Raw genomic sequence first — 18,972 nt, 5'->3', positions numbered from 1 at the left:
ACTGAGTCCCCACAGTTAGCCTAAGACTCAGCGAACATGTTAAAAAATTTAGAGTAAATTCATTATATGAAGTTGAGGAGATTGGTTAAATTCAGGACATCTTGTTCCAAAATATTCCTGCTATTACTGTGCAGAACGACAGACATACAGAAGAGTTATTATCTAACTTATCTAGCTTGTTGTGCATGTGTCTAGCTATAGCTAACAAAACTACCAAATTCGGCACTACTGCTCTCCCGCTGGCTGCAGTTCTAACAGAAGGAATAAAACAGAAAGGCGTGTTTGGATTAGTAGTACTTTCAATTGAGCCCCCCGTATCTGAAGTGTTGACAAAAGCACTGTTGGGCTACTTCCCAACCAAACAGATCTGATAGACTGGAGAGAAAGTATTAGTGAAGCCTAGAAAAGGAACTGGGAATTCAGCGAGGGCTGGTCAAGGAGCTGAGCTGAACTTCCCTTTGGGGAATACTGGCACGTTAGCCAACTTCTGGACTCCCCCGCCTAGCAAATCCACACCTTCTCCTCCCTTTGACATTTTCTCCGGGCAAAGGCACTTACTTACCTTCGGGGAATACCACCCTCATTTTGAGATAGCTGGTGGTGAGTCTGATTATGGATGCTTTGTCCAGCTGCGAGGTGATAGCCGAGGGCAGAGGCAGTAATTTAGCCAGTTCATAAAACTCACTATTTTCTTTCTCCCTCCTAGTCCGAGCAGCATTTTTGGACTTTTCTTTCATCGTGTCCCGTTCTCCCTTTCTTCTTACAACGTAAACTCCACAGAATCATCCAACACGGGTGCAACAACAACAACAAAAAATAATCAGAAACTTTCAACTAGAAATCATACTTGGTGAAAACGTAAAACATGCTTGGAAGGAAGAGGCTGAAGTCTGCACCAGTGGGAAATATAGTAATTGTAGGAAAAGACCGGGACAGCACACAATATATTTTTCTTTGGAAAAAATAAAAATCGGAGTCGCAGGTATAAGAACGTTGCGGATGGAAGAGAATTTGGACAATCCTGAAGACCTGGTGACATCAAATGCTGGTGGGACCCGAGGGGAACCGGCGTTTTCACCCGCTCGCAGCTGAGAACCCCGCTCCTGGGAAACTCGGCATAATAATCCCCGACGCTGTTTGCTCTTCAGAGGCGATGTGGGGACCGAATGGGGCGGCTGGGGGCCGGCTGGGGCCAGGCGGCGGGGCGGTGGGCGAACTCTTCTAAACCCCTGCAGAAAAAACAGCATCCGGGCGTCAGAAACCTGCGACCCCACCATCACTCAAACCCTCACCCCAGTCCCGGAAAGACAAACACAGAAACAGGGTCCAGACGGGGCTCAAGGCGCCTCCGCCTTGCTGCCAGGGTCCAGGAGGTCTCTTTTCTCTTTAAAAAAAAAAAAAATCCTTTTCCTGTTCGGTGTGGTTAGTTTTCCTAAGCTATAGAGAAGTGATCCACAAGACTGAGCCGCCCCCCCTCCTGCCCTGGCAAATAACATCCGCCCCTCCTCACCCATGCCAGCCTCAGCCCCCAGCCCTCCCCTCCGGTCGTCCAAATAACCCAAACGCCTTTTTTTTTTGGGGGGGTCCCAAGCCCCGCGAGTGAGAACTCGGGGTCTCCGGTCCCCGTCGCCTCGCCCAGGCTGGGCACCGTTCCCCAGCACAGCAAATCAGAATTCCTCCACAGTGTCGCGGGGAACCACTGGGGGACCCCCCCCCCAACACACACCCCACCCTACCCCGACCTGGTCAACACCGGAGCTGGGCCACCTTTCTGCCGCGCGGGTCTCAAGTCTGAAGGATTTCTCCAAATAAAAATATAAAATAAAAAGTGGCACTTACACAACCTCGTGACTCGCCCCCCACCCAGCCAGCCACCCCTCCCCCGTCGTCCCTCTCCCCACCGTGGCGACCCTGGACTCTCCCACGCTCAGTAGGGGCGGCCACACGCTGGGCCGACCGCGCCAGATTAACAGGTGGCACGCGCGACAGCCCCCTGGCAGGAGGGCACCGGGTAGGACGGCGGCGCCCCGACCCCCGCACTCCCCCCCCCCGCCTCGCCCCCCGGGGCAGCAGAGCCGCGCGCGCCGACCCGCTGAACTTGGCGGCGGGGTCTTCTGCACCACCCACCTCCGGTCCTCCAGGGCTGTCGAGGGGGACCTCTGAAGGGTACTCACGCCAACGGGGCCCCCCGACCGAGCCGCCTCGCCGGCCGCCCGCTCCCCACTCGCAGAGAGGCGCAGTGCGCTCCCCCGGCTGCCTTTTCTCGGTGGGGAATCGGGGGAGGGGTCCGGAGGCGACTGGAGGAGGACCTCGGGCTACGGGACCAGCGAGGCGGTTTTTAGAATCCTCCTCCTCGGCAGTTCCTACCACGCCAGTGTTATTCCTAATTGGAAGCCGAAAGACCTCCCCCCCACCCCCCGACTCTTTCACACCCCCACCCCTCTAACTTCTGTCTAGAGGGTTTAGCTTCAACTTCACTCCCGGGCTGCCTTTTTCCCGCCCTCCAGCCACGCCACTCACAGGTCTTCTGGCTTACCATTGGCCTAGCGCGCCCAAGCGCACGGTGATAATTGGCCGATGCGCGTGAGTGACGTGTCCGTCCTGCACCGCCCCCTCCCCTCGCCTCCCCAGCGTCTCAGCTGCGGGCTCTGGAGCCTACCCGCCCGCCCGGCCGCCGCGAGGGTAATGAGCCCCCCGGGCGCTGGGGTCGACGCTGCCCGGTGGCCGCTGCCCGGCTCCGGACGTCCCGGGCCTTCCGGATGCGGTGCGGGATGTCGCGCTCTGTGAGGTCCCTGGGGTCGGGTGTCTAGAACCCTCAGTCCGGTGCTCGGGGAGCGCTGGGGGAGGCCGCCACCCGGGACGGACGAGTAGATGGGGGCTCCGGGCTGGAGAAGCGAAAATCCCCGGGACGGTGAGCCGGCGTGGCCCGAAGGCGGACCTGGCGGGTGCGCCCCTCTCCAGGACAGATCCTGGGACCCGTGACGCGCCGGTGGTGGACTTTATTTTCATGGTTCCCTGAAACTAGCAATGCCGAATTACTCTCCAGAAGACATAGACCCAAAACTTGCCTTAATTATATCCCCAAAGAGACCTCCCCCCACCACCACACACAAAATGATTCTTGATTGAGGGCTGAATGGTTTCCTATAGAAAGATTTCCTACTGGGAAGAAGCCAGTAGGGATGGGGTCGGGAGGTAGAGAAGAGGTTCCATTTCAGGACAAAATAGGAGTTGATCCAGATGCGGACAGAGGCCTGGGAATGATCCGTTATCTTAAACCTGTGCCTTTTTTTTTTTTTTTTTTTTGGTGCGGCTTTGTATCGGGAAGCAGGGATTCAGCACTGACATTCCTTGACAGAGCCTGATTCAGGATGACAGTCACAATTCCTCGCCTCCTTTTAATGCACTCAACCCGGTAATCTCAATCGCCATCTTCTGCTATCATTTGAGAAAAGAACACAGATGGCAACGAGGAGAAAAACCATCAGAAAACCCAAAGTGAAGTTGCCTCCAGAAGAAATTCTGCCCCCTTTCTGACCCGTTCCTCCACCCGCTTGGAAGCGGGGTTCTCGCCCAGCCCCAGCTCGGCTCCTGCAGGTGTATTTGGGAACCGAGAGGTTCATTCGCCATGAAAGTATGTGAAAACTCATCTCCTGTGGGACTGAAATACGACAGACAGGGGCGTGTGTCATTCTGCTGTTATTTGGGCACCTTTAAGAGGGTGTTTTGAAAAGGAAAAATGCACACACGTGCCACTTCCTCTCTGCACCAATGACAATAAGCTCCCAGGACAGTGGAGCTTTCGGATGGGTCATTGACACATCTGGGAATGTTTTGGAGAGGGGGTCAGGAGGGAGAACAGAACTAAACGGTGTCTGTAGGTGTTTCAAGACTGAAACCAGCTACTGGGCTGTCATGGACAAGTCATTTTCCCTCAGTGGCTAAGACACCTGGCTCTCGATGGTTCTGGATGATCTGGTTCAGGAAAGATACACGAGAAAACAAGAAAGGAAGAGATCTCAGACAGAGAAGGGCTGTGGCTCACACACAAGATTCCACAAAAGAGCAGATAAGCTCAGGTCAGCTATTTCAAGAAAGACAAAGGAGGGTAGTGTGGAGAAACCCTTCCCTGCTCTCTTTTCTTTGGCAACCTGGACAGGTCTCCGAAGAAGCTGGATCCACTAGACTAAGCAATGACACTTCAGCGTGAAGGAACAGACGCCAGCCCTGCAGCGTCCGGAGAGGGTGTCAGACCAGTCGGCAGTGGCTGTAAACCCTGTTTTTACTTACAATAATAAGAAGGTGGTGGAAGTGATTTTTCTAGGGTCTGGAACTTGGTGGTGTTCGTTGTGAGGAAGGGGGAGGACGTGGTTTGGAGGGGCCAGTTTTCACATATGAGGAAGAAATGCAACCCTAAGAGGAAGAAATGCAATCGCTTGCCCTCAGAAGCAAGATGGGCAAAACGAGAACGTGTTCTCGGAAAAGTGGGTGCAGAGGAGACCCTGACTGGCGTCTCCAGAGCCCCTGGGCAACTGGGTTCTCCATAAACCACAGAGCCTTAGAAGTCCTTCACTAAACAAAGCGAATGCATGGCCGGGGAGAGCGCTGCCCCCTCTCCCAATCCTCTGCACACATCTGTCTCCCCCTCGGTTTACCGAGAGAGTGAATTAGCAAAGCGACTCAACACCTGTTTTTCTAATCTTTGAACTCAGGTTGGAGCCGGAACTGGACTCCCTTCCCTCCCCTGCCCCTCCCCCGCGGTCACCCCTCCTCCTCCCGCCAGCCCTGCACGCGAGCCCCTCCAGCTGGGGATTTGAACCGTGAGCCAGATCCTCAGGTGCCTCCCACGTGATCGGAGACTCTGCGTCCGCCTCTCGCGTGGGGGATTTTTAAGTAACTTTCTGGAGGTTGGCAGGCTCACCTTTTCCACCTCTTTCCCTGCGTAAGAAGACGGGGAAACACTGGGCCACGAGGTGAGCCACCAGGACCAGACCTTCAGGGGGTAGGCCACGGCAAGGCAGGGGTGCAGAACGCAACCCCGGGATCCACCGACCGTTTCCGTGTGGACAGCCTCCGGGCACGACCACTTCTGTTCTCTGAGCGTCCCCAGGGATTTTTGCCTTCTGGGAGGCCCGGGGCGGTTGGTGTCGCGGGTCGCGAAGCATGGTGGCTGATGGGCTTGGTGAGTTAGCTACTGGGGATTGGGAAACTACCAAATGCCAGAGCCAGAAACGTTCAAAGCTCAGTGGGGAGGGGACCTCTAAGGGCCCTCTCACCTTTGCCAACATATCTAGCTGAACCTGGGATTGTAAAAGCGACAGGAAATGTAATCACTATCTTATATATGTAACTGTAACCCCTCTATACATCACCTTGACAATTAAATTAAATTTAAAAAAAAGAACAAGTGAATGCTGATCAGATTCCTTCTATAAACTGCCAAGTTGGGCTTAAGGCAGGACCACCATTGCTCAAACATAAACCTCCTTCCCATCTCCCAATAACTCTGCTCTCCTGTCAGCTATTTGGACATCTTGTCAAAGCTACAGTCATTTTTGACAGATTGTTAGAGATGTGCATGTGCGTGCATGCACATGCACTCATGCGGACATACACACACTTGCACATGCTCTCACATCACATATTCGAGATGTATAGAGAACACAGACTCAGGTTGTACTCAATAGCCAAGGTCACAATAAAGGACGCTTCCATAATCAAGATGAAAATATTTAAAGATGGCCACCTCAGTGTCTTCTTCAGTTATAGCTAAATGTTCCCACCACCACTGAACAGGACATCTAGGGAAATATTAGAGTCTCAGGAAATGTTGACAATTTTCTTTCACCTATTCAAGTTAATTTAAATACACGGTTAGACCCACGTTTTAATCACATTTAGACACATCTCTGTGAGTGTAATGTGATGTTCAGAGACCCTTGCCACTTTGACCTTCTGGGGTAAGCCTGCCCTAAAACATAGGTCCAGGAAAAAGCCAGAAAACATGTTCAAGCTTACTACTTTAGAAATAATTATAAATATTGCTCTAATCAGAATATTTTATTTTATTTTAACCAGTTGTGGGGCTTGTGAGCACTGTCTTTCAGCTTTTCTCAAGGCTAGAGCTCTACCACTTGAGCTGCAGCTCCACTTCCAGCTTTTTCTATGTATGTGGTACCAAGGAATTGAACTCTGATCTTTGTGATGCTAGGCAAGCACTCTACCACTAGGCCAAACTCTCAACCCCAAATCAGATTATTTTAAAAGGTGTAACTTCTACAAAAAAAAAAATCCCCCATCTTTTTTTTCCATAAGCGGTTTCTCAAGTATCTGCATGAATTGCATCATGAAATATATTAAAAGAAATTAGTTCCATAAAGAATTAGTGTAAGGGATACAAATAAGGATTTTGTAAGTTTCTCTAAATGTTCTGAATCATTTTTTTCTGTCCAGATGTTGAAACTATAGTCTCCAATATAACTGTGATGTGGTGTCTGGGATGAAACATTGCACAAGCATTCTATGGGCAGACACCAATTTTAGGCTTTAAAATGAAATATTTATTACAGTGGTTGCTTCAAGAAAACAGATCTGCATGCTCAGAAAACCAAATGGATGGATGCCTTCCACTGTACAGCACTTTCCACATTTTCCTCTTTACAGGAATGGAGCTGGGAGCAGTGGGTAGACATAATTGGTAAGGAAAGGGAGAACAGTACTGAGACACTTGGAGGGTACACAATATCATTTCAGGTTGAAAGACTGATGCGTAGATCCCTTCCTGAATTTCAGGGAAAACTAAACTCTTGGCAATACAAGTAACACCAGGGCTAAGTTGGGATTGGGGTGAGGGGAGTAGGGATGGGAAGAAGGGAACTGAATTAGGTCTAGGACTGGTAGTATTGAGAAATGTTAGGGACCTGTACAGCCTCGGTATCTCCAAAGGAGAGGTTTGTAATCTCTCACCCCTCTAGCTTTCAGAGTCTATGGACTAGGTTTTTAGGTTTCCTTTTCTTTACACCTCAACTTTTGCTCCTGGTCCTAATACATCCCCATCTATGTCTGCAGTGCCTAGCCTGCACTCTTAAAGAAAGTGGGTGAAGAATTGGTGGTAAGGTTTGAGAACTGTTGATCCACTTCTAGACCTGCCCAGAGGATTGACAAGGTAACATGGAGTGGAGGCAGGGCAGAGAGACGCTTTTGAATATGGGCCCTGACCTGATATAGGAATCGGGAGTTCCTTCTGGACTGGAGATAGAGAAGTCTGAGGAGTCTGACCTCCGGAGAGACTCAACTTCAGGCTGTCTAGAACACATATGCAGGGTTGAGGGGCAGAGTAGTGATGATGTCAGTTAATAGTGGGCACCATCTCTGGTGACCCAATGTGCCAGGCCTGGACAGCTTTGATTTCTGCAGTTTATCCAGTTTGAAACCTTGCCCTACTGAGAGTGTTCAGTCTTCAGAGCTTGGGCCCCGGGTAGTGCAGGCCCACACTGGCCCCTGCCTTGTCTCCCCAGGATCCTAGAGAACCATTTCTGTTTTCATGTGGGCCAGAGACAAAGTACCTAGGGCCTGGAGAGCATATTCTGTGTCTCCCCTCCCCCGGATCCCTGGCATGGCTTATCTGCTCTTGAAAATCTGGGCCCTTAGCATGGGAAATTGATAGTGTATGGGAATCCCCTGGCAAGTTGGTTAAAACACAAATCACAGGGCCACATTTCCATAGTTTAGGATTTAGTAGACCTAGAGTGGGTCCCTGTAAAGGCACTTCCAACGTTCTGCTGCTTTTCCCCAGATTCTTTGAAGTGAAGACAGTAAAGATGGAAAAGATTTGAAGTGCTGGCCTCGCAGTGGTAGTCTGATGTAGGATATGGTGTGATCTACCAGGGCATGGCTATTCAGGTGAGGTCCAGCTGCGAGGGCATGGCTCCATGATAGTGTGGGTATTTAGACATGACGCATTCTTGCTTCCTTAGGGAAACAAAGATGGACTCAAAATAAAGGGCAGAAGCTAGAGCCCAGCTAGACTCTTCTGTGGGGAGTGTGGCCTCAGAAAACTGAAATATTTGCTCAGGGTGCCTTAGAATGTTTCATGATCCAGAGTTCCAAATTAGGTTGCCAGAAAGAATATTCATAGACTGGGGGTGGGGGGCAGAGGACCAGGTAGGACACATTGAAAGACAGCAGGTTAGCACTGATGTTTCTGTTGGCTCAAATTCGGTTTCCTAGGGCTTACAGAAAGCTGCAGGAGAAAAGCACCAAGGTGGTATTGATGCAAGGAACCTGCCTCCAGAGGAAAAGGCTCCATCTGGATGGAGCTCACCTGGGAGGTGGAGATCTCCTCTGTTACAGGTAAGTCCTCCCTCCTCTATGCGTCACCATGCTACATTATATGGCATTATAACTTCAATGGCCCTTTAGCACTTTTGTTATTTCTTTTATAAGCTTCTTCCTTTATACAATGATACTAGAAATTTTAGTTTGCAAATGATGGCTGTCACTTGGACTAAATTAGTCATCATCTGTTTACTGTTCCACTGTTTGTTTTTTTACTTCTGACTATCAAATAAATTGAAATGCAAATATGTTCATGACTTATAAAACCATATGGGCTCCAGGCACTGTGCATGTTTTGTAGAATGGATAAGTGAGCACTGCTTTGGGGCACACCTGAAAGGAAGAGGATGCTGGGTAAGCCTCTGCCCAGATGTGATTCCTAAGTCTCCTTAGGAAGAATAGGAAAATGGTTTGGGACAAGGATATCTATCCAAGTAACAGCTCTGCTTGTGGTAGGGGATCCATCAGTCCCTCAGTATTCTCACTACAGATTCTTTCCACCCAAGAGCTAGGCAGAAAATCCAGACACATTAGCTTATCCACATCATTTTTTTTTATCTTAACACCTGGCCTGCTTCACTCATTTTCTTTACCTAGAAATCCAGATTACTAAACAAAATCTAATTTTAAAACAGTATGCAAGCCAGGCATCTTTCGGCTCTTTGTCTGCTGTTATACAACTACTTAGCTTCTTAATATCTTTCTGGAGTTTCTTAATGCATATTCAAACAAACATTAAGATGGATATTTTGTACACTGTTCTGAACCTTCTTTACTTTCCTTGTCATAATTTGGAGACCCTCTTCAACCTTTCCTTTCTAAAATTTATTTTAAGGCTATGCAAGGTGAATGTAGTCATCACTCCGTGATGACTACACTTTTAAAGATTTTATTGTCAAGGTGATGTGTAGAGAGGGGTTACGCTTACATTCATGGATGCATTTCTTCTTATAGTCATCACTAACAATGCTTCAATGAGTAAAGTGCATGCAATTGTTACCTGTGTACATGGCCTCCTCAGAGAAATTTTTAAAAAGTGGAGTTTAAAACATTGGTGGAGTGCATGGTATCCTTAATACGTGGCTATTAGATCCAAACAGTACAAGAGCAAGGACTCAATATTTGCCTACTCAATGCTATGGACATGGTATTGGAAATATAAACACAACTACATAGACATAAAAATTTATGACTCTATAGACATGTTTTATTACATAGATTAATATGTATATATGACATGCAAACCCTCAGCCTAATTTTAATTCTGTTCTAAAATCTAAGTGTCAGTGATTGTATATAGAGATTCCCTTCTTGAATATTTGTTTGTTAAACACGTCATTTGAAATATGATGTAAAAATCAATGTTAATGGGGCTGGGAGTTTGGCCTAGTGGTAGAGTGCTTGCCTAGCATGCATGATGACCCAGGTTCGATTCCATGGTACCACATACATAGAAAAAAGCTGGAAGTGGTGCTGAGGCTCAAGCGGTAGAGCTCTAGCCTTGAGAAAGTCCAAGGACAGTGCTCAGGCCTTGAGCTCAAGCCCAGGACTGGCAAAAAAAAATCAATGTTAATAAATTCTTTAATAAAATAAAAACAAAACAAAAACAACAATGACAAAAGTTGGTGGAGCAGAGAATACATGGATTAATACTTCTGAGAGACTTTGCTAGGTTGTTTTCTTTTCTTATTTTTTTGTGGGTCATGGAGCTTGAACTTGGCCTGGGCATTATCCCTGAGCTCTTCAGCTCAAGGTTACCACCATACCCTTGAGCCAAGCCCCACTTCCTGTTTTCTAGAGGAGATAAGTCTCAGGTCCTTTTGTGCCCAGGCTGATTTTGAACCATGATCATCAGATCTCAACCTCCTGAGTAGCTAGGATTACAGGTGTGAGTCACTGCACCCTGCTTTGCTAGGTTGTTTTCTGTGCAAGTTGTGATCATTTACACTGGTACCAGCCAGGGTGATTGTTTCTCCATGGGCTTGCAATGAAGCAGACAGTAATTGTTTTCATCTAATCTGGTAGGTGCACATGCGCAGCCCCTAGTTTTAATTCATCTTTCATTTGTCAGGAAGATTCAGGCTCAAACGAATTTCTCTATTGTGGACATTTCATAGTGGGGATGTCTTGCTTCTCAGATGGAGGAACCCTCAAGTGAGCTTACTAGTTCCTGATCAGTGGAAATAATCAGGAACACAGACTTAATGTTCTGGAGTTACCTACCGAGACTATTTCCCCCTCATGTAAAACATTTAACAATCCCTATGCAAAACACAGAAAAGAAAATACATTCTGGAAATGTAATCTCAATGACGTTCATCCAGCAGCTCTCCTGACTAATTAGAATCAATTATATTGTAGGTATGTTAAGACAGTGGTTAATTGTAGTATTCCGTGTTTTGAAATTCTGTCAACCCAACCAATCTAATTCTATATTTTTGCCTGCAAACATACGGGGACATCACCACCAAAACAACTCAAGGATTCACATATGCCGGTCGATCACTTCTCATGATTTGAACAAAAAATGTAGAGGAAACAAGGGGATAGATTCATCCTCGCAGCTATTTCACTGCAGGAAAAGCCATAATGGCTTGGTTAAGAATCTAAGTAAAAATGATACAGTGGAGAAAACAGGAAAACAAGTGAACTACAAATGCACAGCCTATGATGGGTTAGATCTGTTTTGATATTCATTTTTACTCCTGGAGATCCAATAACTTGTTTGTGATGATAAATGTCATACTTTAAGACATCATATATTTTCCCAGAATAAGCAAAAGCCATGGGGGAAAAAAAGAAAGCTTGAAGAAGTGGGAGCATTTGACTCCAAACCAGACAACAGGCATTCTATTTTAATCTGAACTTATTCTTAAGATTTTAATTCCATATTCCTTTTGAGGGTTCTGAGTATCTCAGCAGTAAAACAGTAGATTAGATAGCACACTCTCTTTCTTCCCCTTCCCTACCCTGCTCCTCAGAAAGACATGATAATGAGAAACCATTCCAGCAGGAGGAGCTGGTTTAGAAACAAATGGATTCCATGGCAACTCCTGACTCCACATGACTTCTAATAACTGGCTTTTTAGTTGAAAATTGTCTGTCTGATATTCTGTCCAACGCTGGTGCTTTATGTGGGATTCTCCCTAGTTTACATCTCAGACACAGAGTCTTAACCTCCAGTTTCATGAATAAGCAGAGGCAGCGGTGGAGATATGTCACCACCTGTAACCATGAGGCCACTGGTGATTTGTCAGGTATTTCTGGCTCCAATTTTCAGACAAGCTGACAGGATGAACACTGAATGGGAAATGTCCAGAGCTGGGTACCACAGAGTGGAGAAAATCTGGGAGGTGCGTTCCATTTGACAGACAGTCAAATGTTCTCATTCAACTGCAGTCCATGCATGGATTAAGCCCCTGACAGCAAGCCAAGAGTTCTGGGCTTCTTGTCCCAGACCACTGCAGTGGATGAGGAAAACTAAACATGAACAGAAATAGCCTATGTTCCCCTTTCTAATGAAAGAAAACCAAGACTGTGTGGTTTTGTCCCAGGTCCAGTGGTTGGTTAGTTGTCCAGTGAATATTGACTCCTTTGTCATCATGAAAAAGACAGGAATGTATGGTAAGTTCTGTTGGGGTGGATACCAGTGGAAATAGAGAGGGTACATGTCCTAGTCCAATTGTGAAGGTAAGGACGGAAATTCAGCTCTGCTTTAGTGTGAAGGTAGAGCAATAAACCTTGTTGAAATTGATTTAAGAAGTCAGAGGGGACCTGATACAGGTGGCTTACACTTGTAATTCTAGCAATTCAGGAAGCTAAGGTCTAAGAATCAAGGTTCAAGAAAGTCCATGGGCCCCTTACCTCCAATTACCCAGCAAAAGGCCTGAAGTGGAGCTGTGGCTCCAGTGGTAGATCACTAGTCTTGAGCAGAAAAGCCTAAGGACAGTGGTCTGACACTGACTTGAAACCCCAATACCTGTACCAAAAAAAGGGGGAGGGGGAAAGAGGAAGAATAATAGAGGTCAAAAGTTAGGTTGGACAACATTGTATGCTCATGTGACTGCATCATTAACCCCTTGGTACAACCAAAACATGCCAATAAAAAGTAAGTTTAAAAAAAGAAACTTGTGGCTGGGAGATTGGCCTAGTGGTAGAGTGCTTGCCTAGCATGCACGAAGACCTGGGTTCGATTTCTCTGTACCACACACATAGAAAAAAAAAGCTGGAAGTGGTGCTGAGGCTCAAGTGGTAGAGCTCTAGCATTGAGAAAGTCCAAGGACAGTGCTCAGGCCCTAAGCTCAAGCCCAGGACTGGTACAAACAACAAACAAACAAATAATAATAATAAAAAAAACTTGTACCAGAAGAGGTTTGTGAAACCTTGTGTTTAACTATTTTACAGTTCTTTTTTTCCTAAGAAAAAGAAGTTATGTCAAAAGTAAGTCAAGGGATCATTCTTGGAAATACAAGTCAATGATTGACTACAAAGGCAAGAATGAACACTGTGTTTCTGAGACAAATTCTAGAGTTTGAGTCCCATTGCAAAGGGTGGCTCATGTGTGCAGACAAGGACTGAAATTCCACTCTGGTTTACACCTCCGTCTCATCCAGAGGGAGTTTACACAAAGATCAAGTCCTGCTGGGGCTGTCTTCATTGTTGATTGCTGTGGGACACATATTAAAGAAGGCTTGTCAGGATGCACTCTACATAACCATTCAGGAGTTTCAATGTTGAGTGAATGACCAGCAAATACCTTTCATTCTAGGGTATTGAAAGAATAGAAATGACAGCAAGTGTGCTTTTTGAGGATGTATTTCAGAGATGGTGGGAGAATGGACATGGGGAAGTAAGAAGCATGGTGGAGAGTATTTTACAGATTTTTTCAGCACATCTGACATCAGAAAGTACAAATAGTTTGGTAATTCCTTGTCCATTCTAAAAAGGAAAACTCTAGAAATTCTTCACAGGTTTATTTTGAAAACACTATGAAGCAATTTATTTGTTCATTTGAAAGTAACTTTTAAGAAATCACCCATGCTTTGACTACCAGGAAATTTGAGGAGAGGAATAAGTGTAGTGGAGCATCACATGCAAAATGTCAGTTCTCCAGTGATCAGCCACCAGAAGAACATTTGTACAGGACATACACATTGTTTTTAGAAGGAGATAAAGCCTGACCAGTGGAATAGTGACTTCAAAGCATCCTATCCAGTCACCAGGCTTATCCACCCTACTGTATTGATTTCATAACAGAAGTGAGCTTGAGGTTCTATGACTTTATAGTCCAGACTTCTGTGAGGAAGGAGGCAGATGACATTTCTAAACAGAAGGGGAATGGGGTCACGTTCTTAGAGCCATAGTGGGTTAATGACCACCCAAACAGAGGCATCAGGATTTTCTTTGAAAATCAAACAGTGAAAGCTAGTAGTGGTTCTGACAATTGACTAAGCAAAGGAGAAACATCCTGTGTGCAAGCAAGGATGCAGAAGCATCTGTGAACTGAAAGCAGAGGCTCCTGAGAGCTATTCTGGATTGCTTCTTGGAGCCTTTTCTCTTAGCTTTTCATTTTGAATAATTGTGGATTCACAGGAGGTTGCAAAGGAATGTACAGAGAAATATGGGGCACCCCTTATCCTGGTAGCATCTTATGTAACTATAGTGTTTATAAATACTAGGAACTGACATTGACACAGTTCACACAGGCTATTTTTTCCAGTTATGTGTGTACTCCAATGTGTGTGTATGCATGCACACATATTTTATCAGATAAGCATGGCATGTACAAAATTGTCCTTTCATTGCAGAGTTTCCTCTTACTACCCCTTAGAGCTACACTTTTTCTTCTGTCTATCTCTAACCCTGGCAACCAGTACTCTTTTTCTTTTCTTCTTTGCCAGTCCTGGGCCTTGAGCTCAGGGCCTGAGCACTGTCCTTGGACTTTCTCAAGGCTAGAGTTCTACCACCTGAGCTTCAGCACCACTTCTGGCTTTTTTCTATATATGTGGTACCAAGGAATCGAACCCGGGTATTCGTGCATGGTAGGCAAGCACTCTACCACTAGGCCAAACTCCTGGCCCCAGTACTCTTTTTCTTTGTCTCCATATTTTTTGTTTTTTAAATAATAAATTATATATAAGTGAAATTGTATAATACAGAGCTTTTGAAATTATTTTTACTCAGCAAATGCCCTAAAGATCTATCCAGGTTAGTTCTTGGTATTGATAATTTGTTCCTCTTTCGTTGCTAAGGAATCTTCAAAGGTATGTATGTTCCACAATTTGTTTGACCATTTACTACTGGAAGGCATTTAGGTAGTTGCCAGTTTGAATTTATTATTTCTAAAGCCTTCGTGAGGACTGGCACATATGCTTCTGCGTGAACATTGGTTTTGATTTCTCTGGGACAGATACCAAGAATGCAACTGCTGGGGTATATGAGAAGTCTATTTATTGGTTAGAAATGGACAAACTACTGTTTTTGTAATCATGCCATTTTATATCTCCGCCAGCATGTATGAGACTTATTTCTCCCCGTCCTCACCAGCACTCATGTTGTCATTGTTTGCTCCGTCATTCTGATATAATTGGTATCATGATGGTTTAACTGAATTTCTCTAGTAAGTAGTGATATTGGATATCTTCTTATATCCTTACATGCATCTATGTTCCCTTGTCAAAAAATATCTATTCATGTTTTTGTGTGTTTCCATTGAATCACTTGTTTCTTAATTTGACTTGAGTTTTGCAATCTTTTATATACATGTGTGTATATATATGTATATATATGTGATATATACCTACCTTTGCTGAATGCACAGATATGTATATATGCACACATATGCTCACATATACATATACAAATATATATATGAACAAATCCTTTGTTGGACTTGTGATTTGAAAATATTTTTCCCAGTCTCTAGATTGTGTTTTCATTTTCTTTACATTCTTTCAGCAAAAAAGAAAATGTGTCCAATTTTCTTTTCTTTTCCTCTTGAAACTTGCATTTGAAAGTCTCAGAATAATTACTGCCCAGAAAGGGATGTTTCAGTGTGAAAACCACAGGTCTGTGGCACAGTTCCCACACAGTGCAGCGGGGAAGGGATGGAACTCCACACGGTAGATATTTATTAGGCATCATCATGCACTAGGATCTGCTCTTAGACACTTGGGATATTTCAGTGAACGGAACAGCAAAACCTACTTGTGTAACAATTAAATTCAAATGGAGGGAATTTGACAGTGAATGTAATAAAAACAGCTAATTGCCCAGCAAGTAAGAGGCTTGTAGAGCTGTGGGAAAAGAGAAAGAAAGCATAGGGAGGGAAATTTGCAAGGTTACTTAAGTGTGTTAGACTGGTTCAAGGTTTAAAACAGTGGTGCATTTTGATCCAACTTGAAGGAGGTAAAGGAGTTACCCAAGGAATTGCCAGGATGACGGGGCTTGCTGGAGCAAAGACCCAGAAAAGGGTGTTCATGGAATAGCAAGGTCAATGTCTGCACTAGAGTGGAGAGGGGCCATGGAAACATAGGACATTCACAGAGGGCTGGATGGGCCAGAGTACAGAGTTTATTCTGAACCACCAAAATGACCAAAAAGATCAAATTCTGTTTCCCTTCCCTGTTCGTTTGTTTGTTTGCTTTTGGTACCATTACTGGGGCTTGAACTCAGAGTCTGGATGCTATTCCTTAACTTTTTTTGTTCAAGACAATCAGGTAGGTACTCTGCCACCTTGGGCCAATGTTTCACTTGTCTTTTTAGTTGTTAATTGGAGTTAAACATCTCTTGGACTTTCGTGTCTGGGCTGGCTTTGAACCACAATCCTCAGATCTCAGCCTTCTGAGTAGCTAAGATTATAAGAGTGAGCCATCTGGCTTGCTCATTTTTATTTTTAATTTACATCATTTATTTTTATAAAGGAGTTTCTTCTTGGCATGTACACACATATGGTATAACTTGAATTCTTCTATTTTATTTGCCTGTTCTAGGACTGAACTTGGGGGCTGGGCACTGTGCCTGACCTTTGGTATTCAAGGCTAGCATGCCACACCTCTGTTTCCAGCTTCTTGGTAGTTAAATGGAAATGAGAGTCTCAAGGACTTTCCTGACCTGGCTGGCTTTGAAACACGGTCCATGGATCTCCACTCTGGAGTGCAAGGATTTCATGGCACCAGGCTGTTTCTTTAACAAAGCAGCCTATGAAGCCAATGCATCTTGATCAATGTTTCAACACTGTCACCCATTCTGCCCCTACGCACCCCTTCCTTCACTCTTCTTTACATTGTAGGGATACACTGAATTCTTGACTACATTCTTCCCTTTCTTCTCCTCTTCATTTATATACTCTTCTCACCTTGACTTCACCCAACCCCTTTCGCATACCCACTTCCTCAGGTTTATTTTGTTGAACTTTGCCTTTCTAGGGAATTACATTATTGAAGTTCTCTTTTGAATTTACCATATTTCAGCAAACACATTTTTCTACAATTGCAAACCAGCCAACACATTTACTTATAAGGATGTAAGATAAATCTAACTTTCACACGAGCAAACATGCGTTCTTTGTCTCTTTGTGCATGACTTAGTTCATTTAACATAATTTTCTCCAGGTCTTTCATTTTTTTTTACAAATGGTACAATATCATTATTTTAATGGGTGAATAAAATTGTTTTGTGTATATATGCCACATTTTCTTTTTTATGGTAATTTATAAAGGGGTTACAGTTATATTTGCCAGATAGTAGGTGCATTACTTCTGACACATTGATACCCTTTCTCATGTTTTTGTCCCCATTTCCCTCTCCCCAACCCCTCCTAATCATCTTGTTTTCCCCCTTCCCTTTCCTATTTCAAATAAACAAATAACAAAGTCAGATACAGTAACAATATGAGATTAACCAAAGGGCAACAAAATTGAAATAACATAGAAAAACAATCACACAGGATAAAGCTCTTGTTTGCATATCTTAGAGACCCTTCATTTGGCCTCATCCTTTATGGCCTTATGTATCTAGGTTTTGCGCTATTGTATTCATCTGCGAGGAGAGTCCTAAGTGCTATATACCACATTTTCTTGATGCATCCATCCATTGAGGGACATTTAGGCTGATTCTATACCTTGGCTCTAGTAAATAGTGCTGCAATGAATAGGGCTGTGTTGGTAGCTTTACTATATCCTGGTTTGTAATCTTTTGGATAATTTCCAGGAGTAGAATTGCTACATTAGAAGGCAATTCTCTGTTTAATTTCTTGAGGAACCTCCATACTACTTTCCAGAGTGGTCAAACAAGTTTTTATTCCTACCAACAGTATATTAGGGTTCCTTTTGGCTGCATCTTTGCCAGCATCTGTAATCATTTGTTTTCTTGATTTCTTCATTCTACCTGGAATGAAGCAGAATCTCCATGTTGGGTGGAAGAAATATAACCCCTTCAAAAATGGTGTTGAGAAAAATTGGATATCCACATGGAGAAAACTGAAACTGGACCTTTATCTGTCACCTTGCACTAGCATCAATTCAAAGTGCATCAAAGGCCTCAATGTAGGACCGGAAACCATGAAACCATTACAGGCAGGAATGGGAGAAACATTAGTACTGCTTGGCATGGCAAAGAACTTACTGATTAATGATCCAGAAGCACTGCAAATCAAAGAAAGGTCTGATAAATAGGACTGTATTAAACTAAAAAATTTCCTATATGGCCTTATGTATCTAGGTTTTGTTCTATTGTAAATCTCTGCTAGGAGAGTCCAAGGTTTCTACTGATTGTGACAAATGAGGGAAACCATTGAGTCTGGCTTACTTCACTGAATACAATTTTTTCTAAATCTTTCCATTTCCTTACAAATGGGGCAATGTCATTCTCTCTGACAGCAGCATAGAATTCCATTGTGTACAAATACCACAACTTGTTGATCCACTCATCAACTGAGGGACATCTGGGTTGGTTCCATATCTTTGCTATGGTAAAATAGTTTTTTTTTTAGAGACTAATGCTTCAGATGTGTATATGGGCATTTCCACAGTTATATGTAAAAAGACTTCACTTTGGAACTTCTGTTTATATTCATGAGAAACAGATAAAACCTAAACATCCACAAGAGGAAGAAGGTTTACATATGGGACATCCATACATGGTCATACCACATTGAACACCACGTGGAGGGCTGGAGTAACACAAGTCACACACTTATACTTATTTATTCACATACATATGAACACCTAAGGCTAGGATTGAAATAATATAGAAGGAAGGAAATTCTTCGAAGAGCAAGGAATAGATAAAAGAAGACACAGCTTTTCTGATCCTATATATATTTAAACTGGTTAAATTCACATAAAGGTATTTTACTTTAATAGAGCATATTTAACAAGATTATTATATCCAAAAGAATTTTAAGTATGATGGAAAAATTTCTTCTTAATGAATAAGCTAAATTTCTTTTCTATTTTCCTTAAGTTCCCATGATTCTCACTCTACTTCTCCCTCCCCGCCCTGAAGTTAGAAAATCAGGCCGAATCTCCTGGAGGATCAAGGGGCAGAGTCTCAGAAAGTCAAGGTCCTTGCACTCAGAGAGGCTCTGGAGAGACTGCTGAGATTTCTCTGTGGTGAGACATCCCCAAAGAATGT

The 18,972-nt window shown here is 44.3% G+C and overlaps 1 protein-coding gene across 1 annotated transcript in view; it reads right to left on the bottom strand.

The window, feature by feature from the left end:
- Positions 1-983, bottom strand: part of Sim1 (SIM bHLH transcription factor 1) — a 71,538-nt gene extending 70,555 nt beyond the window's left edge. The window contains exon 1 of the mRNA XM_090337697.1: positions 563-983. Within this exon, the coding sequence (XP_090193823.1) occupies positions 563-737 (175 nt within the window). The 5' untranslated portion in view covers positions 738-983. The remainder of the gene's footprint in view (positions 1-562) is intronic.
- Positions 984-18,972: the final 17,989 nt, after the last annotated feature.

This window comes from Megascapheus bottae, chromosome 8 (assembly GCF_031878675.1).
Source record: "Megascapheus bottae isolate mThoBot1 chromosome 8, mThoBot2.hap1, whole genome shotgun sequence".
Classification (NCBI taxonomy): domain Eukaryota; kingdom Metazoa; phylum Chordata; class Mammalia; order Rodentia; family Geomyidae; genus Megascapheus; species Megascapheus bottae.
The sequence above is the reverse complement of the archived record's forward strand: the minus strand, read 5'-3'. Positions and strand labels throughout refer to the sequence as shown.